The 23,859-nt window shown below is 38.9% G+C and overlaps 1 protein-coding gene and 1 long non-coding RNA gene across 3 annotated transcripts in view; one reads left to right on the top strand and one right to left on the bottom strand.

The window, feature by feature from the left end:
* NPEPPS (aminopeptidase puromycin sensitive) overlaps window positions 1-23,859 on the top strand; it is a 94,010-nt gene that overhangs the window by 64,696 nt on the left and 5,455 nt on the right. The window contains exons 6-19 of the mRNA XM_078437239.2: window positions 97-297; window positions 743-839; window positions 952-985; window positions 1,832-1,946; window positions 3,987-4,151; window positions 4,976-5,080; window positions 5,500-5,560; window positions 8,167-8,276; window positions 10,126-10,189; window positions 11,922-12,061; window positions 14,463-14,597; window positions 16,059-16,278; window positions 20,777-20,919; window positions 21,349-21,405. Of these exons, the coding sequence (XP_078293365.2) occupies window positions 97-297; window positions 743-839; window positions 952-985; window positions 1,832-1,946; window positions 3,987-4,151; window positions 4,976-5,080; window positions 5,500-5,560; window positions 8,167-8,276; window positions 10,126-10,189; window positions 11,922-12,061; window positions 14,463-14,597; window positions 16,059-16,278; window positions 20,777-20,919; window positions 21,349-21,405 (1,647 nt within the window). The remainder of the gene's footprint in view (window positions 1-96; window positions 298-742; window positions 840-951; window positions 986-1,831; window positions 1,947-3,986; window positions 4,152-4,975; window positions 5,081-5,499; window positions 5,561-8,166; window positions 8,277-10,125; window positions 10,190-11,921; window positions 12,062-14,462; window positions 14,598-16,058; window positions 16,279-20,776; window positions 20,920-21,348; window positions 21,406-23,859) is intronic.
* Window positions 18,214-23,859, bottom strand: part of LOC144614306 (uncharacterized) — a 39,780-nt gene continuing 34,134 nt past the window's right edge. For both annotated transcript variants that reach the window (XR_013551992.2, XR_013551991.2), the window contains exon 3: window positions 18,214-18,680. This is a non-coding gene — a long non-coding RNA (uncharacterized LOC144614306). The remainder of the gene's footprint in view (window positions 18,681-23,859) is intronic.

Below are 23,859 nucleotides of genomic sequence, written 5' to 3'. Positions count from 1 at the left end.
CCTCTAAGGTATTTAATGTAAACCTGTTTAAATTTTCTACTTCTTTCTTTGTTTCTTTTTCTCTTTCTTGCTTTCTTTTTTTTTTTTTTTTTAAAGAATGTAATTGATCGGAAACCGTACCCTGATGATGAAAATGTAGTGGAAGTGAAGTTTGCCCGCACACCTGTCATGTCTACATATCTGGTGGCATTTGTTGTGGGTGAATATGACTTTGTAGAAACAAGGTCAAAAGATGGTGTGTGTGTCCGTGTTTACACCCCTGTTGGCAAAGCAGAGCAAGGAAAATTTGCGTTAGAGGTAAATGTACTTGAAGAGGATTGTTCCAACAGTCCATAACTCCAGGTTGGGGAATTTACATTTCTGATCAATTATTAGTACAATTATTTATAATTTAGTCTGAAATTTGTTGTGCTACGTTGATTTTATTTTTAAGAGAATTTTGGAACTACCAACCTTGGTGTTATATTAACATTTTACAAGATAATGATGAAGAGAATATTAGAGCGGAATTTATTTATCCAGACAGTGGGTGGGAAAATAAGTAATATATTTTTCATACCAAGTTTTAAATGGCCAACCTTAACAAAGCTTGGGGCTAAGGTAGTCTTCGGAGGTAGGGCTCCCTAGGGTTGGTTTCTAGTAACTTGAGGTGCTTTGGCTTGCAACAGGATTCCTGTGTGGATTTCTATATGAACTACAATGAAATATTTATCAGGTGGTTCTTTTGTTTATACTTTTGTAGGTTGCTGCTAAAACCCTGCCTTTTTATAAGGACTACTTCAATGTTCCTTATCCTCTACCTAAAATTGATCTCATTGCTATTGCAGACTTTGCAGCTGGTAAAGTAAATTTCATTTTATTGCTGAATTGTAATAACTTTTTTGAATTTTGTGATTTTTGAGGAAGAGTTATGTACATATATCAATAAATGTTTGTATTTATTTTATGAAGGTGCCATGGAGAACTGGGGCCTTGTTACTTATAGGTATGTTAATGACACATTCCCCTGCCTTGTCTTTTCAATCACTGATTTCGTAAGAGGTTCACACCTACTTGCGGTTGAGTAGCTTCTGCCTTATGATCTGCGGTAAATTCTCCTACCTCCCCCACTTCTGTGCACATTTCAGGAATGCACATGAACACCCTCTGGTGCTACTATCTGAGATTGTAAGATTTTAAAGTGAGCATCTGGCATTAGTAACATTTTTAGATCTATTTTTGGCTGAGTTTCTCATTTCGGTGCCTTCTCTTCCTCCCAGAAGTTTCATAGTTATTTTTCCAGCTTGAAGAACCTTCTCTGCTTTAATATTTTCTGGCCAGGTTTTTACATGTCTGTCACCACAATACAAACATGTGGGTTGTATAATTTTTAAAGCAGGGTCTGTAAACAAGTTTTTGCCCTGCCTGCTTCAATGAGTTAAGTTTTGGACAGCCTGCTCAGTGTTCTTTTCCGGACTGTGGAATGCATCTTCTCCCAATTTGCCAGTCCCCTTCTTTTAATGGAAGGACTGTCTTGTCTCTGTCTAGCACAATAGTCTAATCCCTCAGACTAAATTCTTTAAGAATTTCAGGCAGCTGTCCTATTTACAAACTGATGATTTAACTTGTGTCACACCTTTGATCTTCTGTTGTATGAATTCTGTTGGAATAGCTTTTAATCTTCCCAGAACTTTTTCTCCTTTGTATACTCGGAGGAAATGTTTTCTTGATATCTCTAAAGCCTAACTTGACCATCTTATTTAGTATTATTTGAATCTCCCTCCCCCACTTGTGCATGCCTGCTTTTATTGCAATACTTTTATTGTTTAAAAAAATTTTTTTTTAAACACAGGGAGACTGCATTGCTTATCGATCCAAAAAACTCCTGTTCTTCATCACGCCAGTGGGTTGCTCTGGTTGTGGGACATGAACTCGCCCATCAATGGTTTGGAAATCTTGTTACTATGGTATTTAATATTTTTAAGTGCTCAAATATATTTGTCTTCATCCTGCTGTACATTATTTTGGCTACATAGTATTTCAGGTTTGACTGGAACACTGTGCTAAAAAATAAATGAATCATAGAAAATCTTTATTTTAGAAGGTCCACTTTGAAAAGTGTTTATCAGAATCTCAGTATTAACCAGGAGCACGTGGACAGTCTTTATTCAACACAAAACACTTCCTAAACTGTTGTAGGGTTTGCCTACAAATGGGAAGCCATACTAATTTGGGTGACAGGGGTTCCTTTTAGGTACAGAGATTCTGTGCAGTGAGATGCCAGCCTGACACTAGTTTCTTGAGAATATTTATTATGTAGTCCAGTAGCTGAAAAATAACCTGATAAATAACAACATGATCTTTGATTAGGCTGAAATGCTTTTGGGGGTCAGTTGTCTCATTGACTAAAATATTACATTGAAATTTAATAGAAACGGAAGCAAAGAAAGTAGGGAATAACTATAAAGTATATTAAAATTTCCAACTGTTCCATTGAGATTATTGTTTATTATAATGTTTACAGTGAATGATCTCTGTCCTCAAGTCTTGACCTTTCCCCTCTTACTCTAAGTAAGTGCTATCTATGGCAGCCAACTATGTTAGAGCTTGGGAGCACAGGGTTTAATGAGTGAACTGGAAGTACCTCTGCAAAGAAAGAACTGGAGATTCTGGAGCCAGCCAGATTCCCTGATAGCATTTTAGGTTGCCAAAGAGCAGAACCTGACTTGGATGTTAGTTGAGTCCATATGTCACAGGAATAAGCAAGAAAGTACGGCATTTAACAACTATTACATGTCTGAGAGAGTTTTTAAAGAAAGCCAGCCCTTGAGATTAAACCATTTCCTTTTGCTTTGGATGTTTAAAATTTTACATAGGAGTAAAAAAAAAATTTTTGACATATAATTTCATGTGGAATTAAGTATGCTAGTAAACTACCAGCAATACATTTTAGTGGGGGGATATGTGCACATTCTCATATTGCTTTTAAACAACTTTTTACTGGATTTGAGTAACTGTTCTAGTTGTTAGATGTCAGTTGTTTCATTAAGTGAAATGTAAGGGCTTCATGATAGGTTGGTGAATAGCTAGCTCTGTACCAGCTTATCTTCGTGGGAGCTACTAGTTAAATAAGTGCACAGAGCACTTAGACAAATAGCCTTTCATCACCTAGTATTGAAAACATCTGATCTTTCCAGAATTTTAATGCCTTTTTTGTTTTTCACCATTGCATTCGTCCTTTAGCATCTCTATCGTGGATTCTTATATTGATTTCTTTTTTTAAGAGATTTAATCAGCTTTAATGAAACTTGATTAAGATCTCTTTCTAAAAAGTTGTTTTTTTTTTTTAAGTTGGTTTTATCTGTGACTCACTTTATATTCCTTGTCCACTCTACTATTAATTCTTATTAACAGGTGAGAATTTTGTATTCCGTAAATACTTAAAACAACATTCGTTACTGAACTACTTACTGCCATGATATTTCTGTTCATTTTACCTAATATTTATATAAGCAGTACTGCTTTTCTGTTTATCTAGAAAATTTGTCAGTTGACAGTAACTTTTCTCAGTCATTATAAAAATCCTTTCTAGTTTTCTGTGTTTGGTCCTGGTAGCTTTCTGGTTTATCAAACTAACTTCTACCTGACAATTTAGGCTCTTGCCTACATTTATCTGTTCTCTTCCCCTTTTCCATATAAGCACCCCCCCCCCCCCACCCCACCTTTCTCCTTACATCTTTTCTACCTTTGGTAATAAAAAGTGACTTAGCTATGTTTTGAAATGTCCCTCAGGCATAATGCCAATATCACCAGTAGGCCTTTCTTAGCATCTCTTTTAAACACTTTTTTTGTTGTTCAGACATGTGACTTACTAAATGTTTTTCACTGAATTTTGGTTTATTAAGTTGTAAGTTGTAGAGTATAGTGGAAGAGACATGTGACTTTTTCAAGTTAGTGGAATGAAAAGCATTTTGTTTTCCTTACACATTTCTTTCTTTTGTTTTTAGGAATGGTGGACTCATCTTTGGCTAAATGAAGGCTTTGCATCATGGATTGAATATCTGTGTGTAGACCACTGCTTCCCAGAGTATGATATCTGGACTCAGTTTGTTTCTGCTGATTACACCCGTGCCCAGGAACTTGACGCTCTAGATAACAGCCATCCTATTGAAGTGAGCCATACTTTTCAACCATCGGCCTTTCTCTCATATTTAATGAAATAAGTAATTTGTTTTGGAGATACTTAGGACTCTGAAAAGAAAATTACATGAGCAGTTCACTTGTTTTTATGGCTTATATTTTCAGTCTTGAAAATCTCACAAGGTTAAGTTCTAATTATGTTTCTTTTTAAGGTAAGCAGTATAAAAGTTTGATCTTTGTAGAAGTAAGTGCTATGTACCCATAAACATTCACTAAGTACATTTTTATTGCATAGAATGGGAGAACCATGCCTATTGGGCAGTATGCATAAGGGAACATTTTGATTCCATTGTTTGTTTCAAAGAAAATTCTGAATGTATTTTTTTTGTTGTCATTATCTGTTTTTATGTATATTTTATTTCTCTTGACTGATTTCAGCTTAGTTTATATGAATTAATTTTGCTTCCAAAGAACTAGACTTACAGTCTACTTTGATGTATTTAACGAGGATCCTATATAATTGTAAGCCATTACGATTAGCTGCAAGAAATAAAATGTTTTTCATCTCTCCTTTCTTCCTTCTCCAGTCTTCCAGTAAATAGATCCATAGTGATTTACCTCCCAGCAAAGCGGAGCCAGGACCCTCAGAGACGATGGGGATCATGTCATATATTCCACTTTATTTAGTATTAGTTACTACATGCTTTTTAAGGATCATCATTATGCATTTATCAGTGAGCTAAAGGCAGAAAAGTATCTTATGAGTTAGGAGGGTTTTCCTAGAAAGCTTTTTATGTAATTCAGTATTACAGGCTGTCTGCTTCCTGTTATAACCCTGAATCACACTGTCTGCCAGGTCAGTGTGGGACATCCTTCTGAAGTCGATGAGATATTTGACGCTATATCATATAGCAAAGGTGCATCTGTCATCCGAATGCTCCATGACTACATTGGGGATAAGGTAAAAAAGCAGTTTAAAAAAATCTTCCATTCTTTTATGGTGAAATCATAGAGTTTTGCATGGAAAAAAAATGTCTGCTTTCATTTAAATTAAGTTCCTAAGTAATTTTTCTAGATTCTAGAAGAATATACTCTGATCTGGCTTATACCTCCATTTCTTTTTATATATATTGACTCTCGTGGTCTCTTAGATGAATGACGTGTAAATGTGTTTGGGGGATGTGTGGGAGGCTGGTATAAAACTTAAAAGCAAAAGTAGAAAGCAGAGCGTATGCATTCTTAAATAGAAGGTAGTAGACGTTCGAGGGATATGTGTTTTTCAGTAAATCTGACACTCAGGTAATTTGAGTACTAATATGCAGATACACTATAAATTCCAAGGTCTTAATCTCCCGGATTTTAAAAATTGTGTTTTCTCAGGACTTTAAGAAAGGAATGAACATGTATTTAACCAAGTTCCAACAAAAGAATGCTGCCACAGGTAATCTTTAATAGCTTGAGATACGAGTGGAGAGAAGGTGTTGGCTCTCAATCCAGAGTGGGACATTTAATTTTTCCTAAATGCTTAACATAGGAAATCAAGTTGACTTACCTGGTGCCATGTGTTAAGTCACGGATGAGCATGAATCAGGACCTTCCTTCCGGTGCCCTCTGGTAGTCTGCTCTCCATGGCTCGGTGTCCTGCCACTTCCAAGAGTCTGAAGAGTTCTGTTTGGCCATTAAAATTGCTACAAATTAACCATTTTTAGGAGTAAACTTATGGAATAACAGAGTTTCAATGAAGTAAGGTTTAAGATTTTTAGTGTATAGTGGTCTGTGACTTATTGTGAATGGGAGTCCAAAGAAAGAATAAAGGTGTAAGTGTTGATTGAAAATGACAAAGAACCAGGGTTGGAGTTTTGAGTTCTTAGTGAACAAAAAGTTTAGAAAACAAGATTTATGTAATGTCATTAGTATCTAATAGAATGACAAAAGTTCAGAGAGGCCCGGCCATGGGCTGTTCCTGAGGTTTATGACCTGTGAATTAAAAATACATACATCTATCTGCCTCTCTGTTGAGGACACGATGTAATCCTGACACTCTCCCCTTCTACCCACCCCCCCCCCAACCCCGCCCCATTCCCCTGGCCATAAATGTCCATCTCAGTTTATGAAATAGAGAGGCATTCTGTTCCTTAAAACAGAGCCAAAGAAGAATGTGCTCTTGCAAATTTTCTGAGTCTTTAGCATGCATATATACATAATACATGAGGAAAGAGCTTTCTGGTTCTTAAACTGTAATGTACATGCAGGAACCCAGAGCTGAAAATGTTTCTAATTCAGTAGATCTGGGGTGAGACCGGAGGATCTGCATTTCTAACAAGCTCCCAGGTGAAGCCAGTGCCACTAGTCTTTAGGCCACACTTTGAAAAGCAACACCTACCATGTACCTTTTTTGGGTTTATGTTACTTCTAAAGACAGTTGGCAGTTCAAAGACACTGCAGTTACCATCCATGGTTTTTATCCTGTCTGTCCTCACTACCCTTTGCTTAATTCACGCCTTCACAATCTCTACTGAATTCCACAGCTGCCTACCAACTCACTACTTCTTGCCTGCCCCACTCTCTGCAGTTCTCCCTGTCACTCTGAGGCTAGCCAGGGTTATCTTTCTAAAGCAAATACTTGATTGCATCACCTACTGATTATTGCATCACCTACTGATTAAAAACATTTGAGATACTTTAGTCCCTTCACAGTGTAGTCTGTTCTTTTTAAGCCATACATAGTCTTTTTTTTTTTTTTTTTTTTTTTATTTATTTTTGAGAGCGATACACACAGAATGTGAGCAGGGGAGGGGCAGAGAGAGAGGGAGACACAGAATCTGAAACAGGCTCCAGGCTCTGAGCTGTCAGCACAGAGCCCGATGTGGGGATTGGACCCACGAACCATGAGATCATAACCTGAGCCAAAGTCGGACGCTTAACTGACTGAGCCAACCAGGTGCCCCAAGCCACACGTAGTCTTAGCTGGTCAGCCCTTGCCTACTGTTTCAGCCTCATTGCTGGATATGCCTTCTAGCTTCAGCGCATTGAACATTTGCTATTAGTAATGTTTTGTGTCTTTCTTACACTTTTTCTTTGTATATAAACCATTTATTTGTCCACCTGGAATGCCCTTTTCCCTTTGCCTAATGAACAACTCCTCTTCAAGATGCAGACCAGAAGCCAACTCTTGTGAAGCCTTTATTTTCCTTGAATTTTTTTTTAAAGTTTACGTATGTATTTTGAGAGAGAGAGAGTGCGAGCAGGAGAGAGGGACAGAGAGGGAGGGGGAGAGAGAGAGAGAGAAACTCAAACAGGTGCCTCACTGTCAGCTCACAAACCTGTGAAATCATGCCCTGAGCCCAAATCAAGAGTCGGATGCTTAACCAACTGAGCCACCCAGGTGCCCCTTCCTTGGATTTTTCCTTAAAGGGCTTTTCCTCTGTTCATGCCCCCATTATAGCGTGTATCTCATTGAATTGCTGTTTTGCTTACCATGCCACCAGTGCCATTTGACCATATGAGTTTTACTTCAGCCTTAGAGCACTGAGTGTTTTTTAAACCTCTGTTAATTGAATGGATATCATGGTTTTAAGTTTGTAGGTGATGCTTAGTGGTGATCTTGAATATGTTTGTTTGTTTCTGTTATCTTCTTGTTTGAACTTCCCTGTTTGTCTTTTCTTTACTATAATTTGTGATGGATTTTTTTTTTTTTTTTTAAGTAAACTCTAGGCTTAACATGGGGCTTGAACTCAAAAAACTGAGATCAAGAGTTGCACCCTCTATTGACTGAGCCAGCCAGGCACTCCTATAATTTGTGATTTTTTTCTATTAAACTGGAACAATTAGGGGCATCTTAAACTATAAGACCGGTTTTTGTAATAGAGTTTATTTAATGGAGAGGCAAGTGGACATTAACTTGACCCCCCGTTTATCTCCCGAACCTGAAAGAACCAAAGAATTGGTTAGCAAGATAGCGTCAGGAGCTATATAAAATTTCTGGTTTGTTTCAGAAAATAAAAATGTAAACATTTTAGATTTTCATTGTTCGTGTTTACCTTCTAGAGGACCTCTGGGAAAGTTTAGAAAATGCTAGTGGTAAACCTATCGCAGCGGTGATGAATACCTGGACCAAACAAATGGGATTTCCCCTCATTTATGTGGAAGCAGAACAGGTAACCTTATAAAAAGTCCTCCAATTTGTCTGCTACTGTACTACATGGAATTCAGGCGGTGTTCCCTCATTTGCTTTTCTGTACTTACATTTAAACTAGCCCTTGCATTGTTTTCTTGGTGATCTATTATCTGTATACTAAATGGTTTGCCTCCCCCTCCGCCATCATTAAAATCATACATACTTATAGTAGAAAACAAAATGTTGTCTACTCTTACTGTCCCCAAGGAAAACACTGTAAACTTGTTGATATAACTCATTTTTTTAAGTTTATTTAAGTAATCTCTACACCCAACATGGGGCTTGAACTCATGATTTTGAGGTCACTAAGTTGCATGCTCTTCCAGCTGAGCCAACCAGGTGCCCCTTGATAGAATTCTAAAATGACCAAGTCAGGTTTATCCTAGGACTGCAAAGTTGATATAACATTAAAAAAAACTATGAAGTTTTTTTCATAAACACTACACTAACAGAATTCATAATTCATAAACACTACACTAACAGAATATAGGTAGGAGAACCACATAATCACTCCAATAAGATGCAGGAAAAGCATTTGTGAAAATTCAACACCCATTTATAATGTCATTCTTAAACATCAGCACTTTTTAAAATAATTTATTCATTTATTTTTAAATGCTTATTTATTTATTTTGAAAGAGAGCATGAGTGGGGGAGGGACAGAGGGAGAGAGAATCCCAAGCAAGCTCCATGCTCAGCACAGAGCCCAACCCAGGGCTCAATCTCACAACCATGAGATCATAACCAGAGCTGATACCAAGAGTCGGACGCTCAAGCAACTGAGCCACCCCGGCACCACTTAAGATTTATTTTTTAAGTAATCTCTACACCCGGTGTGGCGCGCGAACCCACAACCCCAAGACCAAGAGTCACATGCTGCACCATCTGAACCAGCCTGGTGCCCCTAAAATTAGTTTTAATGTTGGTTGGGTGGCAATGGGATTTTGATCAGAATCGCACTATTATTAGTTGAACTGTTACCTGAATTCAGAAAGTTGTACCTCAGAATGAGTTTTCTTCCCAGCAGGACTGAGCTACCCAGGTGCCCCCGGTCATTGCTTCTTTACTCAAATTTTTTAGCTTTTCAGTTCTGTCTTTTGTAGTCAGTTTATCCATAAAGGTCATTGGCCTAATTTGACATTGAATTTGGGTGATACGAATCTGTTATATATTATGTTATTTAAAATGTTCTAGGACGTATTAACAAATGATAAGTAAAGCAAACGATTGCATATTTGCAAAGTTTTTTTTTTTTTTTTTAATATGCACTTCGGTTGTTTTAAATTGTTTTTGCAGTTCTCCCCCACCACTTTTTTTGTGCTTCATTGCAAAGCTCATCCTTTGAAACAAAATGTGTGCCTCTTTCATGTTTAGCAGTCACTCTAAACCTTTGAATTCTGAACGTTGAGTCCATGTGCTAATGTAAGGTTGCCACTTTTTAGAAGCTTAGGAGTCTAAAGACATAACCTCCCTCTATAAAGATTAAAACAACTGGCTGCAGTATTATTTATTGTTACGTATCCTTGTGAAAATGGTAACATTTTAAAGTTCTTGTCTGTATACATAACCCTTCTGAGGGGCCGTATTACATAGAACATGGCCTTTTATTTAGAGGCTTGTTATTTTGGGGCCTAAATGAGAAACAGCGCCTTTTCTCCCATTCTATACTATCGTCCTCTTCCTCACTGTTGCACTTTGTGTTCTCATGAGACATTTGGCTGTACTGGTTTCACCTTCTACTTTGTCACAGAAGTGTTGGCCCCTCCAAAAAGAAGGGGAAAAAAAAGGGTTGATACTACTATTAATAGCCTTTGTTTATGCTTTCTTAGGTAGAAGATGACAGATTATTGAGGTTGTCCCAAAGAAAGTTCTGTGCCAGTGGACCATATGCTGGTAAGCAAATGGCCGTAAGCGGGAGCTGATGAGTGAATGTGGACACCATTCCAGTAGTGTTCCAATTAACAGGAAGTAATTACATATTTTTTAATATTTTTGATAGGATTAAATAAAAACAAGGAAATGGTAATAAAATACAAATGAAATCTAGGAAATCAAAAGAGGAGATTCATGAGGTATTTGTGGTGTTTTGATATTCTTCAGTTTTTTGAAATTCCATGTCTCTGTATGTTATTGGAGGCTACAAGGAATGAAGAAGGATAGGAACACCTAAGAAGGATGTCTCTATCCTTACAAGAATCTTGCTGCACATTTGTGTGGGTGGCTAATTCTTTGTCTTCTTTTTAATTCTTGGGCATACTGAGTAAGTAAACAAGTAAATAAAGCACAAAGATTATTTACAGTTATCATGTACCATTTACTGTGCTAAGGCAGTATCACTGACCCTTATTTTATAGTTTCAGCAACCCTACTGGGTAGGTAGTATTATTTCCTTTCTACAAATGAAGGAGCTGAGGCATAGCTGGGTTAGTTAAATTGCCCAAGGTCGCCTATCTGATGAGTTAAAGAGTAGGAATTCAGACAAAATAGTTGGATTCCATGAGTTTATACCCTTAACTACCACTCGACTCTGGCTTTTCAAATTATTTCTACAGGTCAGTAGATTCTTTTGCTCAGGAAATTAAAAGTACCTTTCTCACCTCCTTTAAAACAATTCTTAGTAGGGGGAGGTGTATATCAGAATCACCTATCCTTTTCATGTTCCAAAATAGGGCACACTCTACTAGGGTTAAGAGGTATATACCCTTTCATCCTTAACCTTCCTTAGCATTTGGAATTACTTTTTAAGTAAAGCTGTCTGACAAGTCAGATGACAAGGTTATTATCCAAAATAAATCCCTAAGGGTCACAGTTTCTGTTTTCTGCCTCATACCCACAATCTGCATCGTAGGACTGAGAGGTTTTGCAGTTTTTTTCAAATACTCTGTGACTGACCAGTATAGGCAGTATTAAAACCTGAAATGTCCCATTGTTAGGAAATTTTAATTTGTGGTTTAACCTGATAGCACAAAACTAGATAACTTAGTAAAATAGTTAAATGTAACTATAGTTAAATGTACTGGGCAATGGGCAAAGGACTCTCTTCTGTTTGGCATCTTAATTCAAAGTCTGTTTTTCTGTCGGATCCCTAAAAGACAGGTATGTCATCTGCCTTGCAAAAGCTTTGAGTTTTAGCTATGACTTTTTAGTGATGGAATCCGTCAGTTCTAGGATGTATCCTGTCTAAGAAATTAAGTCAACCCTTCACTACGTATACTTGTTAAGGACTGCACCTTAGAATGTTTTTAAATGCTATATGAAGACTTTGACCTACTTGAAATTTCTTTTACAGTAAAATTATTACTGTCTCTGTTACTCTATAAAGGGAAATGATTAAATTAAAATCACTGTGTTTTAATTTAACACGAATTTTAATTAAGAAACACTAAATAAACTGTTCTCCTTTTCTCTTTTAGGCTATTGTGATTTTTGTTAATAAATTCTCTCTTCCTTTATACTAGTATTATTCAGGTTATGGAAGAGTTTATGTACCATTGAAAATGAGCTATTGGCTTAACAGACTCAAGCTCATATGTAAGATACCAGTCCTCTCCCTCCACCTTACCTTCTATTTCTTCCCATGACAAATTATTTTTCAAGTTTTCTATTTGTTCTTCTGTTGCTTAAGGAGAAGACTGTCCCCAGTGGATGGTTCCCATCACAATCTCTACTAGTGAAGACCCCAACCATGCCAAACTGAAAATTCTGATGGACAAGCCAGAGATGAATGTGGTTTTGAAAAATGTCAAACCAGACCAGTGGGTAAAGGTGAGTCCATAAATGGCCTAGCCATTTTTATCTTACCTAAATGAATTGATTTCTCTCACTTCCTTTATACATTTTATGGCCGGCTGTAAATTCTGCTTTAGTTTAGATGAGGACTTGCAAAGACAAAAACATTACTAAACTGTCCTGTGTGAAATTTAGGGCCAATTTTCAAATAATATTATCTGATGTCTTCCCTTAGGTAAGGGAGTGGTACATAAGCAGATAAAAAGGGATATGATCAAAGGGGAAAAAATAGTAGATTATGTGTAAAGTCACATTAATCAAAAGGTCTGTGGTCTTGCAACTTCCAACTGCGCTGTCATTGTAACAAGATGTTAACCTCCACGATGTGCTGTCATTGTGTATGCACAGCTATCGTCAAGCGAGGCCACACATGTAATAATGAGTTTGTGTCACTGAAATGTGAAATTCCTGTAACTGGTGTTTTAAAATCATTTCATAAAAATAACAGTTGGTAAAGATTATTTCCCATTATTCTGTACTCTGTACCATTCGTAATAAAAGTATCTACTATAAACTTTTCTCCCAATTATAGGTTCCTAATAGGAATTATACATTATCTCAGACTTTTGTATATGTATATGTGTGTATGTGTGTGTGTGTGTGTGTGTGTGTGTGTGTGTGTGTGTATACACATACACATATATGATTTTTTAAAAATATACTCAGTGGAGGGGTGCCTAGCTGGCTCCCGTCAGAAGAGTGTGAGACTCTTGATCTCAGGGTTGAGTTCACACCCCACATTGGGTATAGAGATTACATAAAAATAAAATCTTTAAGAGGTGCCTGGGTGGCTCAGTCGGTTAAGCGGCTGACTTCGGCTTAGGTCTTGATCCTCACGGTTTGTGAGTTTGAGCCCCACATTGAGCTCTGTGCTGACAGCCTGGAGCCTGCTCTGGATTCTATGTCTCCTTCTCTCTCTGACCCTCACCCGCTCACACTCTGTCTCTCTCTCTCTCAAAAAATAAACATTTAAAAAATTATAAAAATAAATAAATAAATAATTAATTATAAATTATAAATAAATAAAAACTTTAAAAATACAGATAGATACACACATATACATACTCAGTAGAATACTGTGTTACCATTTGAAATTACATCTGGAAGATTATGTAGCTATATGAAATTTTTCTTATAAATGAGAAAAACCTATGTATGCTGTGATTGTAACTGGGTAAATAAAGGTATTATTCCTGCAGTAAAAGGTAGAGGGAATCAATAAAATAGCAGTTGTATTATCGTGAGGTGATTTAAAAAAAATACTCACAGGGGTACCTGGGTGACTCAGTCAGTTAAGCATCCAACTCTTGGTTTCAGCTTAGGTCATGATCTCATGGTTCTGGGATCGGTCCTGCATCAGGCTCTGTGCTGAGTGTGGAGGCTGCTTGGGATGCTCTCTCCACCTCTCTCTCTCTGCCCTTCCTTCCCTGCTCATGCTCACTCTCTCTTTCTTTCAAAATAAATAAATAAAATTAAAAAAATACTTACATGTAAGTAGTAAAAGTAAAAACATAAATAGTGAAGTACTTGTATCTTCTACCTTATTTTACCTTTAAGGTATTTGGTATATAAATATTATCAAAAATATTTTTGCCTGTCGGTCATTAGCCTACAGAGAATAACAGTCCGTGATTATCTCATTCCACAAATTATATGAAATTACCTTTAAGGTCCATGCAATTCTTTAAAATCTAGGACCTGAGCATTGCTATTCTGGTGAGACTGTGGGCTGAGTAGATGAGTCTTTTTGTAAAGGTTTAGTCTTCCTCAGAGATTCCACTGTCCCCGTGTTCTTACATATAGTAAATATTTTCTGTGAACTTAAAACCATCCACCGAGAGTAGACAGAAACCGATCCGTGTGATTCCCTCCCTCCCAACCATTTCCTTCCTACTGTCTCTCACTTTGTCCCCCACTATGTCAAGTTTCTGTTTTCTTTCACCTGTTTTCATCTTTGACAACCGCTTTCTATCTTTATGTGTTGTTTCATTTTAATCCCTGCCTGCATATGTGATCTTTGTTGTTTTCACTCAGATATACTGAAAGCAAAACTCCTTTCACACCTGCAAAAGACTGCTTTAAAAAACAAATGGATGTGGCGCCTGGGTGGCTCAGTCAGTTAAGTCTCCGACTTCGGCTCAGGTCATGATCTCATGGTTCATGAGTTCAAGCCCTGCGTTGGGCTCTGTGCTGACAGCTCAGAGCCTGGAGTCTGCTTCAGATTCTGTGTCTTCCCTCTCTCTCTCTCTCTCTCTCTGTCTCCCTCTCTCTGCCCCTCCCCTGCTTGTGCTCTCGCTCTCAAATAAACACTAAAATTAAAAATTAACAAAACAAATGGAACTGTTTAATTAATAATGTCCATTGGGTATCTTTTCAGTTAAACCTGGGAACAGTTGGGTTTTATCGGACCCAGTACAGCTCAGCCATGCTGGAAAGTTTATTACCCGGCATTCGTGACCTTTCTCTGCCCCCTGTGGATCGACTTGGATTACAAAATGACCTCTTCTCCTTGGTGAGCCTCTCTCAAGTAGTATAATGGATTTTGTTGATTAAAGGATTTTGTTTTTCCTGGAGTATCTGACTGAAACATAATTAGAAGAATATGGCTCTTCCTGAAGGTTGAACACCTTTTGGGACTAGAACAAATGACTAATTATTAATTAACATGACAAGATTGAACCTATATAATTTACCGGAAACAAATCCCATGTCACTACTCCTAAGCCAGCTTTTTGCAATGAAAACTATCCTTCGTAAGGCAAAAATTCTTTTCGGTAGAAATAGGTATGAGCCTTGAAGAAATTTCCCTATTGATGTTTGTTTGTTTTTTTTTAATAATTCAGAATAATTTATATTTTTCTAAAATAGTGATTGTACTTGGCTGGAAACATCTAGAATTTTTTAACATTCCATTACTACTCAAATAATAGTCCATTAGCTTTAGAATTATATTTATGTGGGGTATCTGGGTGGCTGCGTCAGGAGAGCATCCGACTCTTGATCTCAGGGTCATGAGTTCAAGCCCCACATTGGGCGTGGAGCCTACTTTAAAAAAAAAAAAAAAGGATTATATTTCTTTTGGCTTTGTTCCAGAAAGGATTTAAATCAGCAATTAGTAGTATTATCTTTATGACTCCAACATAGGTTAGATAATTTCCAGATGTCTGTGATAAAATTGTCAGATTCCTCTTACTATTCCTTTAAAGTGGACTTGAGTTTTCCCTCCCTTCTGCAGTAACTGGTTTTGGATTCCTCCTTTGTATAAACACAGATTAGCACTGATGCACAAAACCTCACATCTGCTGATCTCATTGCTGAGAGAGACCTGTCCCAGGAGAGTGGTGTATTTGTGCAGTTGGCTGCTGTAACACGAGTTCCTTTTCCTAGCTCTGTTAGTTAATTCTGAAAGGCCTTCCAGTTTGCCTTCTTTCACAAATGAGTAAAGGACAGACTGAAGTTGACACAGTTGGCAGGTCCAGCTTTGAAAGAGCCTCTGTCAAAAACCAAAGCCCTAACTATTGTTGTGTCTTTTCTGAAAGTATGAGAATTTTAAAAATAAAAACAAAGCCAAGGCCCCAGACACTGGATAGAAATAGGAAGTTAACGGCTCTCCTTCTTGCTTTTTTTTCCCTTGCTTTCTTTCTCATTGAAGTATAGTTGATGCACAGTGTTACATCAGTTTCAGGTGGACAGCATAGTGATTCCACGTGTCCGTGCCTCATGCCGTGCTCACCACAAGTGTAGCTATACCACCTGTCACCAGACAAAGTGTACCTAAGTTGCTCTCTCACAAATAACAAAAAGTAAATAAGGGATATTGTCATGATAGGAGGTTTATTCTCATAATCCCCTGTGTTCTTTCAACCAAAGAAATGACTGACTAGCAGTAGATAATGCTGAAAATGCATGCTTGTGTTTCTTTGTTTTGTTTTTGTCTGAAGACTAGATTAATTTATGTTTTTTCCTATCCCAGGCTCGAGCTGGAATCATTAGCACTGTAGAGGTTCTAAAAGTCATGGAGGCTTTTGTGAATGAGCCCAATTATACTGTATGGAGCGACCTGAGCTGTAACCTGGGGATTCTCTCAACTCTCTTGTCCCACACAGACTTCTATGAGGAAATCCAGGAGTTTGTGAAAGATGTCTTTTCACCCATAGGGGAGAGACTAGGCTGGGACCCCAAACCTGGAGAAGGTAATGGATGCACGGAATGGGGAAAGAATTGATGAGGAATTGGACCCTTTTTACTCAGCTGTGGTTAACAGTACCGGTAGCATCGTGGTATCTGTTGGGTGTTACTATGTTTTCAGCTCCCCAGAAATTAAATCTTAGGTCTTTTAAGTTTATTGGTGAAGTTACGTGGGTCACCAACATAAAAACAGTGGTGGTCATGTGTATTCACTGTTAAATACGATTCGTAAACAACACAAATGGTGGAAATAGAGGCCTTTTACAGCGTTCCAAAAGCCTGTCTATAGTCAAGAAAAGCTAAAGGGAATTTTAGATGATTTTATTTATTATTGCCATAACTATCAGGCACCTTATGTGTACAACTCGGAAGGATACCGAGAGACAGTAAGTGAATTAAGGAAGTTACTGACATTCTACATGTGTTCTCTCCTCTGATTATTTCCATAATTGTATATTTACTCTTTTGCCGTCATCATATGTTGGGAATGGTGATCTTGTGGTTTTATATATATAATTGTTTTCTACCATCTGCAAATAACTAAAGGTGGTATTTCATCCTGGCAGTCTTGATCTCAGAGTCTTTTGCAATAAGAACAACAGTAACAATTACCTAGAGCTCTATGTTTTCCCCTTGTGGATTCAACAAATATTTATGCGCCTAGTAAATACCAGGTACTATTCTGGGAGCTGGTGGTACAGCAGTGAAGAAAGCTTTGCCCTGTGTGGCTTACATTCTAGTGGGAGACACAGCAAACCATTGAACATACGATAATTTAGGTGGCAACGAGTATCATGAAGAAAAATAAAGTTAGGTAAGGTAGATAAAGAGTGGTAGGCCGGTACGCCCTAGCCTGGTCAGGGCAACAGTCACTCATGATGAAGTGATAATATGAGCATAAGCAGAGACCTGAGAGAGAGCTGTGAGGCCATCTAGAGGGAAATGGTCCAGACAGGGAACAGCCAGTGCAGGAGATCTGCAGCAGGAGCAGGCTTGGGTTGTTCGAGGAATAACAAGGAGGCTAGATACATCAGGACGGAGTAAGTGAGGGGGACAGAGTGGGAAGCGGTGCAGCTCCTATAGGACCTGTGGGACCTAGTACATTTTCGACTTTCACAGTTAATGATATGAGAAAGTGACTTGAGAGCTGATGCACAAGAACGTGACTTGACGTACTCAGCTGTGTGGGACCCAGACGAGTGGAGAGGCAAGAGACAGGAGCAGGGAGACCTTACAGAGCTGTTCAAGTAATCCAGTTGAGGTGCCGGGTGCAGCTTACACTTGCAGGTGGCAGATTCTGGGCGTGTTTTGAAGGTAGAACTGAACCTATTTGGTGGTGGACTGACTGCAAGGGGAAGAGGGAGGAGCCACCACATTCTGGCCTGAGGACCGGAGGGGTGACCTTGCCAGATACAGAACAGGATGGCCGTAGAAGTGGGCTGGGAACAGAGGGAATCAGGAGCTGGGTGTTGGACATGTCAACTTAGACATCCAGGTGGAGAGTCAAGCCTAGAGGTCTAGGCTGAATAAATGCATTTAGTGTGTAGATGGTGTTTACAGCCACGAGACTGGACGAGATCACTCAGGGCCTGAGTGTAGGCGGACAAAAGAGGTCTGAGGGCTAGGTCCGAGGCCAGGCCAAGATTTGGAGATTGAGTGGAAGACGAGGAGTCCGCAAGGGAGACTGACTGGCCACTGAGGTGGGAGAGTCAGGAGGGAGGAGATGTTCCAGACGTCTTAAGAAGCAGTGCAGAAGGAGCGTTACCCACTGTGACGGCTGGTGCTCTGAGTCCGGCGAGATGAAGGGGGTTGGTGAAGCCATCAGCAAGTTCTGTGGAGCGGTGGAGAGCACTAGTGGTCCTCCAGAGCGGGAGGGGGTAAGCAAAGGGCACATTCAGACAACTTTTTTTTTTTAATTTTTAATGTTTATTTTTGGGAGACAGAGACAGAGCATGAGCAAGGGAGGGGCAGAGAGAGAGAGGGAGACACGGAATCGGAAGCAGGCTCCAGGCTCTGAGCTGTCAGCACAGAGCTGGATGTGGGGCTTGAACTCAAGAACCGTGAGATATGACCTGAGCCAAAGTCAGACACTTAACCGACTGAGCCACCCCCCAGGCGCCCCACATTCAGACAACTTCTTCAAGGAGTTTTTGCTGAAAAGGCAATCAGAGAAAAGGGGATAGTCTGGGGAGAGATGTAGAGTCAGTGGAGGCATATTTTTTTTTTTTTTTTTTTAATAAAGAGGGAGATTTTGTAACATGTTTTTGTGCTGATGACAATGCTAGAGTAGTAATAGAAAAATCCGTGATGTGAAAGAGACGGGGGCTAATTCCTGGAGCGATGGCCAAGCGATGGAGAGGAGTTGGGACCCAACGGAGGAGTGTGCTTTAGACAGGAGCACAGAGCCCTAGAAACAAAACATGAGAGGGTGTGTGGGGTCAGATCCACGCAGACTGGTGGATGTTGTACTTCTCTTTCACGGCTCAAAAACACCTTAATGAAATAGGGAGAATATCTTTAGTTTTCTAGTTTTATAGATAGAAGAATCAAACAGCAAAATAATAAAACATTCCCTTGTGTCACACAGCAAGTGAGTACCAGAGTCAGAATTACAAATTGGTTCTTCTAAGAACCTCACTAGTGTCCTGTTGTGTTATGTATTGATCTCCTATTGTTTTCTTGGACTTATTTTTTTACTGAGTTATAATTTAAATGTAGCAAAATGCACAATTCAATGTTACATTTCTTGGGGTGCCTGGGTAGCTCAGTCAGTTAGGCATCCAGCTTCAGCTCAGGTCATGATCTTGCAGTTCATGGGTTAGAGCACTGGGTCGGGATCTGTCCTGACAGCTCAGAGCCTGGAGCCTGCTCCGGATATTCATTCATTCATTCTCTCTCTCTCTCTCTCTCTCTCTCTCTCTCTTTCTCTCTGCCCCTCCCCTGCTCTCTCCAAAATAAATAAACATTAAAAAAAAATTTAATGTTACAACTCAGCGACTTTTGACAAAAAATACACTGAAGAGGTTGCCTCGGGCCTCTTCCCAGTCAGTCCTTGCCAGGCCGGTTCCCCTATCCATCCCCTCCAGGCTAACACTATTCTGCTTTTTTTCACCCTAGATTAATATTATCTCTTCTAGAACTTTATGTAAATGGAATCCTAATATATTTTTCCTGCTCTTACATCTGGCTTCTTTCAATATAATGTGCTAGAGATACATCCAGGGTGTTCATTCCATTTTATTGCTTAGTGGTATTTCATTGTATGTACCACAACTTAGCTGTTTTGGTATTGCAATCCATCATTGCTAGTGTTAACTTTTTTTTTTTTTAAGACATAGTATATAATAAAATGTACCTTTTAAAGTATACAACTCAGTCTTTTTTAGTTTGTTCACAGCATTGCACACCCGTCACCACCATCCAATTCCAGAATAACTTCTTTAGCCTCAAAAGAAACTCCATACCCATGGCAGTCACTCCCCATCCCCTGGCAATCCTGATCCCTGGTAACCACTAATCTGCTGTCTGTCTCTATGGATTTGCCTACTCTGGGCACTTCCTGTAAATGGAATCATACCCCGTGTAGCCTTTTGTGTCTCACTTTTTCCACTTAGCACAATGTTGCTAAGGTTCATCCGTGTTGCAGTGTCTGTCAGTACCGCATCCTCTTATAGCTGAATAGTATTCTACTGTATGGATGTACCACATTTTGTGTTTTCATCACTTGGTGGGTGTTTGGATGGTTTCTACTTTTCGACAGTTGTGAATACTGCTGTGAACATGTGTGTACAAATTTTTGTGGACGTAACACCTCCGTTTCTATTGCGTGGACTTGCCGGATCATACGGTAACCCCATGTTTAACCTCTCTAGGAATTGCCAGACTGTTTTTCCAAGTGGTCACAACATTTTATGTTCCCGCCAGCAGCGTATGAGGGTTCTAACATCTCCGCGTCCTTGACAGTGCTTGTTATTGTCTGTCTTTTTTAGTCATCCTGGTGGGTGTGAAGCAGATCTCATAGTGGTTTTGATTTGCGTTTCCCTAATGACCAAAGTTGAACATCTCTTTATGTGCTTATTGGAGTAAACCGATCCATCAGATTTCGATTTTTAAAAATCTCAGATTTCAATTGGTTATACACAGCGTACTAGTTCAGTATGTGGCCTTTTTTCTGAATCTTGGGTCAAAACTGCATGATCTAAGCCTGTTTCTTTCACATATAATCCTTAGCAATGTAATTACCTAGATGGAGTGAACATTTAGTCAATTCAGATCATTGGCATTTGTAGACAAAGTCAGCAAATTTATTTGCTTGTCTAGCGTGTTTATTAGCACTTCATTTCACTCTTGTGATTTGAACAGTATAAATCAGTGTCCTCTCAAGTACTAGGGTAATTGATTGTGTTTGTTCAAGATGGCAGACATGGTATAAGATATCCAAGTAGCATATTTGTGAAAATGGGATTTTTAAGCAGTGTTGTGTCTCTTTTACTTCTTAATCAGGTCATCTAGATGCACTCCTGAGGGGCTTGGTTCTGGGCAAACTAGGAAAAGCAGGACATAAGGCAACATTAGAAGAAGCCCGCCGTCGGTTTAAGGACCACGTGGAAGGGAAACAGATTCTCTCCGCTGATCTGAGGAGTCCTGTAGGTTTTCATGATAAATAACCTTGATTTCTAGATGACTGCATCATTCTGCACACAGTGTGGGATGTATTTAATGGTAACCAGAAATGACCTAGACACTGACCCACACATTGTGTCTGACTCTGTGTTAATATGTGCCATTTAGGTGGTTTGTAGCCAGCTTCTCGTTTGTTTCAAGTTTCTCAGACTACACTGTGCTTAAAGCTGATTATCTGTGCACATTCCCCTGAGAGAGCCGGTGTGCATGCCGTCTCCCTGTCTGGTTTTCAGTATGGGCTCCGAAGCTCTTTGTCGCACAGTTTGTACGTAACATCCACACACAGCTGTGTACAATCATGTTGACTTGCTTTCTGCCTTAACATTAGAATATTTGGAACAAGATACATTTTAATCAGATGCCTTCTTTGTCGTTCCTGTATTCTCTTGTAGGTTTATCTGACCGTTTTGAAGCATGGTGATGGCACTACCTTAGACATTATGCTAAAGGTGAGTACATTCAGAAAGGGTTTCCGGGGCGCCTGGGTGGCGCAGTCGGTTAAGCGTCCGACTTCAGCCAGGTCACGATCTCGCGGTCCGTGAGTTCGAGCCCCGCGTCGGGCTCTGGGCTGATGGCTCGGAGCCTGGAGCCTGTTTCCGATTCTGTGTCTCCCTCTCTCTCTGCTCCTCCCCCGTTCATGCTCTGTCTCTCTCTGTCCCAAAAATAAATTAAAAACGTTGAAAAAAAAAAATTAAAAAAAAAAAAAAAAAAAAAAAAAAGAAAGGGTTTCCATCTTCTGCTGTTAAACTTGGATTGACACAGTACAAGCTTTAAGTGGTTAAAAAAAAAAAAAAAAAAGTCCTGGCGAAAGAAATATATGTAGATATGCATGTTGCAGACAGGCAAATATTAAGAAACTATGGGAGAGAGATATCATGTCTGTTCACGTGTACTACCAATACAATGCCAGAAGTCATCTAGTGTTCTCACTTTTTTTAATTTCTAAGTTTATGTATCTTAAACCAAAAAATGAAGTGTTCATTTTGATTAACAAGTCAAGCTCTTAAAATTTTCCCTTCTCTGTTTCCGATTCTGTGTCTCCCTCTCTCTCTGACCCTCCCCCGTTCATGCTCTGTCTCTCTCTGTACCAAAATAAATAAAAAACGTTGAAAAAAAAAAAATTAAAAAAAAAAAAAAATTTTCCCTTCTGTGTAAACTTACATAGGATCCTTCCCATTTTGAAGAAAAGGTTTGTGTCTGTGCTTAGGGGAGAGAGAATCAGGTGTCTCCAGGGTTTGAGTTATGTCAGTGCCTCTTATGAATGGACAGGAAATTAATTGACTTGCCTGCGTAGCCTCTGTAGTTTCCCCAGAGGGTTGGCATGTAATTAAACTCTAATACAGATACTGTACTTCTCCAGTCCCTGTCCATGCGGTTGTCAATCTAAGAAATCACTTGACAGGTAGGGGGAGCTGAATGTACTTATTACCATCGAATAAAATGTGCAAAATGTGTCTAAATACCCAAATTACGTGTCAAATCTGCAAAGCCCATTTGTTTAAAGACCTGCTCTTAGTGGGAACAAACAGAACAGGAATGGGATGTGCTTTGCTACTTCCATCTTTAATGGATTAAGAACACTTTTCTGACCTCAAGTAGATCAAAATTGCAAATCCAATTTCTAGTATTTCATTTTAAACAAATCCTGTTTTTTTTTTTTAATGTTTATTTTTGAGAGAGAGAGAGAGCATGAGCATGAGCAGGGGAGGGGCAGAGAGAGAGGGAGACACAGAATCCGAAGCAGGCTCCAGGCTCTGAGCTGTCAACACAGAGCCTGACACAGGGCTCGAACTCAGGGACCGCGAGATCATGACCTGAGCAGAAGTCAGATGCTCAACCGACTGAGCCACCCAGGCGCCCCCAAATCATATTTTTTAAATGATTAAAATATTTTGAAAAATGTAAACTTTAAGAAACTCAAAATGTGCCACTTTACTGATCTTGGACGAGTTTCCTTTCTAATAATATCAAAATTATACTTTGGGTTTAACTTAACTTTCAATTAAATGACATTGAGGTCCCTTCTCAGTCTTAATATTCTGTGAAACTGTGCACTATGAATCCTGTATTTCTTTGCATATGAAATCAGATATTTGTGGGTTTTGTCTTTTCCATAGCAGTATGGAACAAAATAGGGGTTCTGAAATTTTCATGACAGATACCTTGACATTTTCATGTCATAGCACACTTTTAAGAATTTATTCTAGTATGTATATTTAATAAGTGTTGGCATCTATTTAATGTAAGGGAGCTGACTATAATTCTGATTTACTATCGAAAGAGCTCTAATGAAGGCCAAATTAGGTTTCTTCAAGAAACCAGTTGATGGGAGATGAGGAGGATTGTCTTCTGTTGGTAATTTAGGAATAATGAGGCCCGCTAATAAAGAACTTTGATTTCAAAGTATATTTGGAATGTGGTGTTGTGGTGCCATCTAGTGGACTAGTTTAACAGGTTCTCCTTGGGGAAAACCATGCTTCTTGAAAGCCAGAGTTCAGACCTTGAGTCCTGGAGCTGAAAAGGACCTTAGAAATTATCTCTCCATCCCACTCATTTTACACAAGGGGAAACTGAGATCCAAAGAGGCTAAGGACTTAGTCAAGGTCACACAGCTAGTTAGACACAAAACCAGGACTAGAACCCAGGTCTCCTGACTTCTATCTATTTTACTACACTGCTGCTCAAAAGAAATCAAAGGAAAAGAAGGGGAAATGGGGGCCTGTGATGGGGTGTGCGGACACTGGTCAGTGTAAAACCTTCAGTGAGAAAAAAAGCCAACAGAGTCTATCGATTAAGTTGTCTTGGAGAGATATCTCATATATGCTTGTAATTTTTGTATGCATAATGTTTTGTTTCTGATGGTGGAAAAAAGACTCGGTATAATCACTGTGGAAGATTTAGAG

This window comes from Panthera onca, chromosome E1 (genome assembly GCF_046562875.1).
Source record: "Panthera onca isolate mPanOnc1 chromosome E1, mPanOnc1 haplotype 2, whole genome shotgun sequence".
In the NCBI taxonomy this organism is placed as follows: Eukaryota; Metazoa; Chordata; class Mammalia; order Carnivora; family Felidae; genus Panthera; species Panthera onca.
Note: the sequence above shows the minus strand (reverse complement) of the source record. Positions and strands in the feature narration are given on the sequence as shown.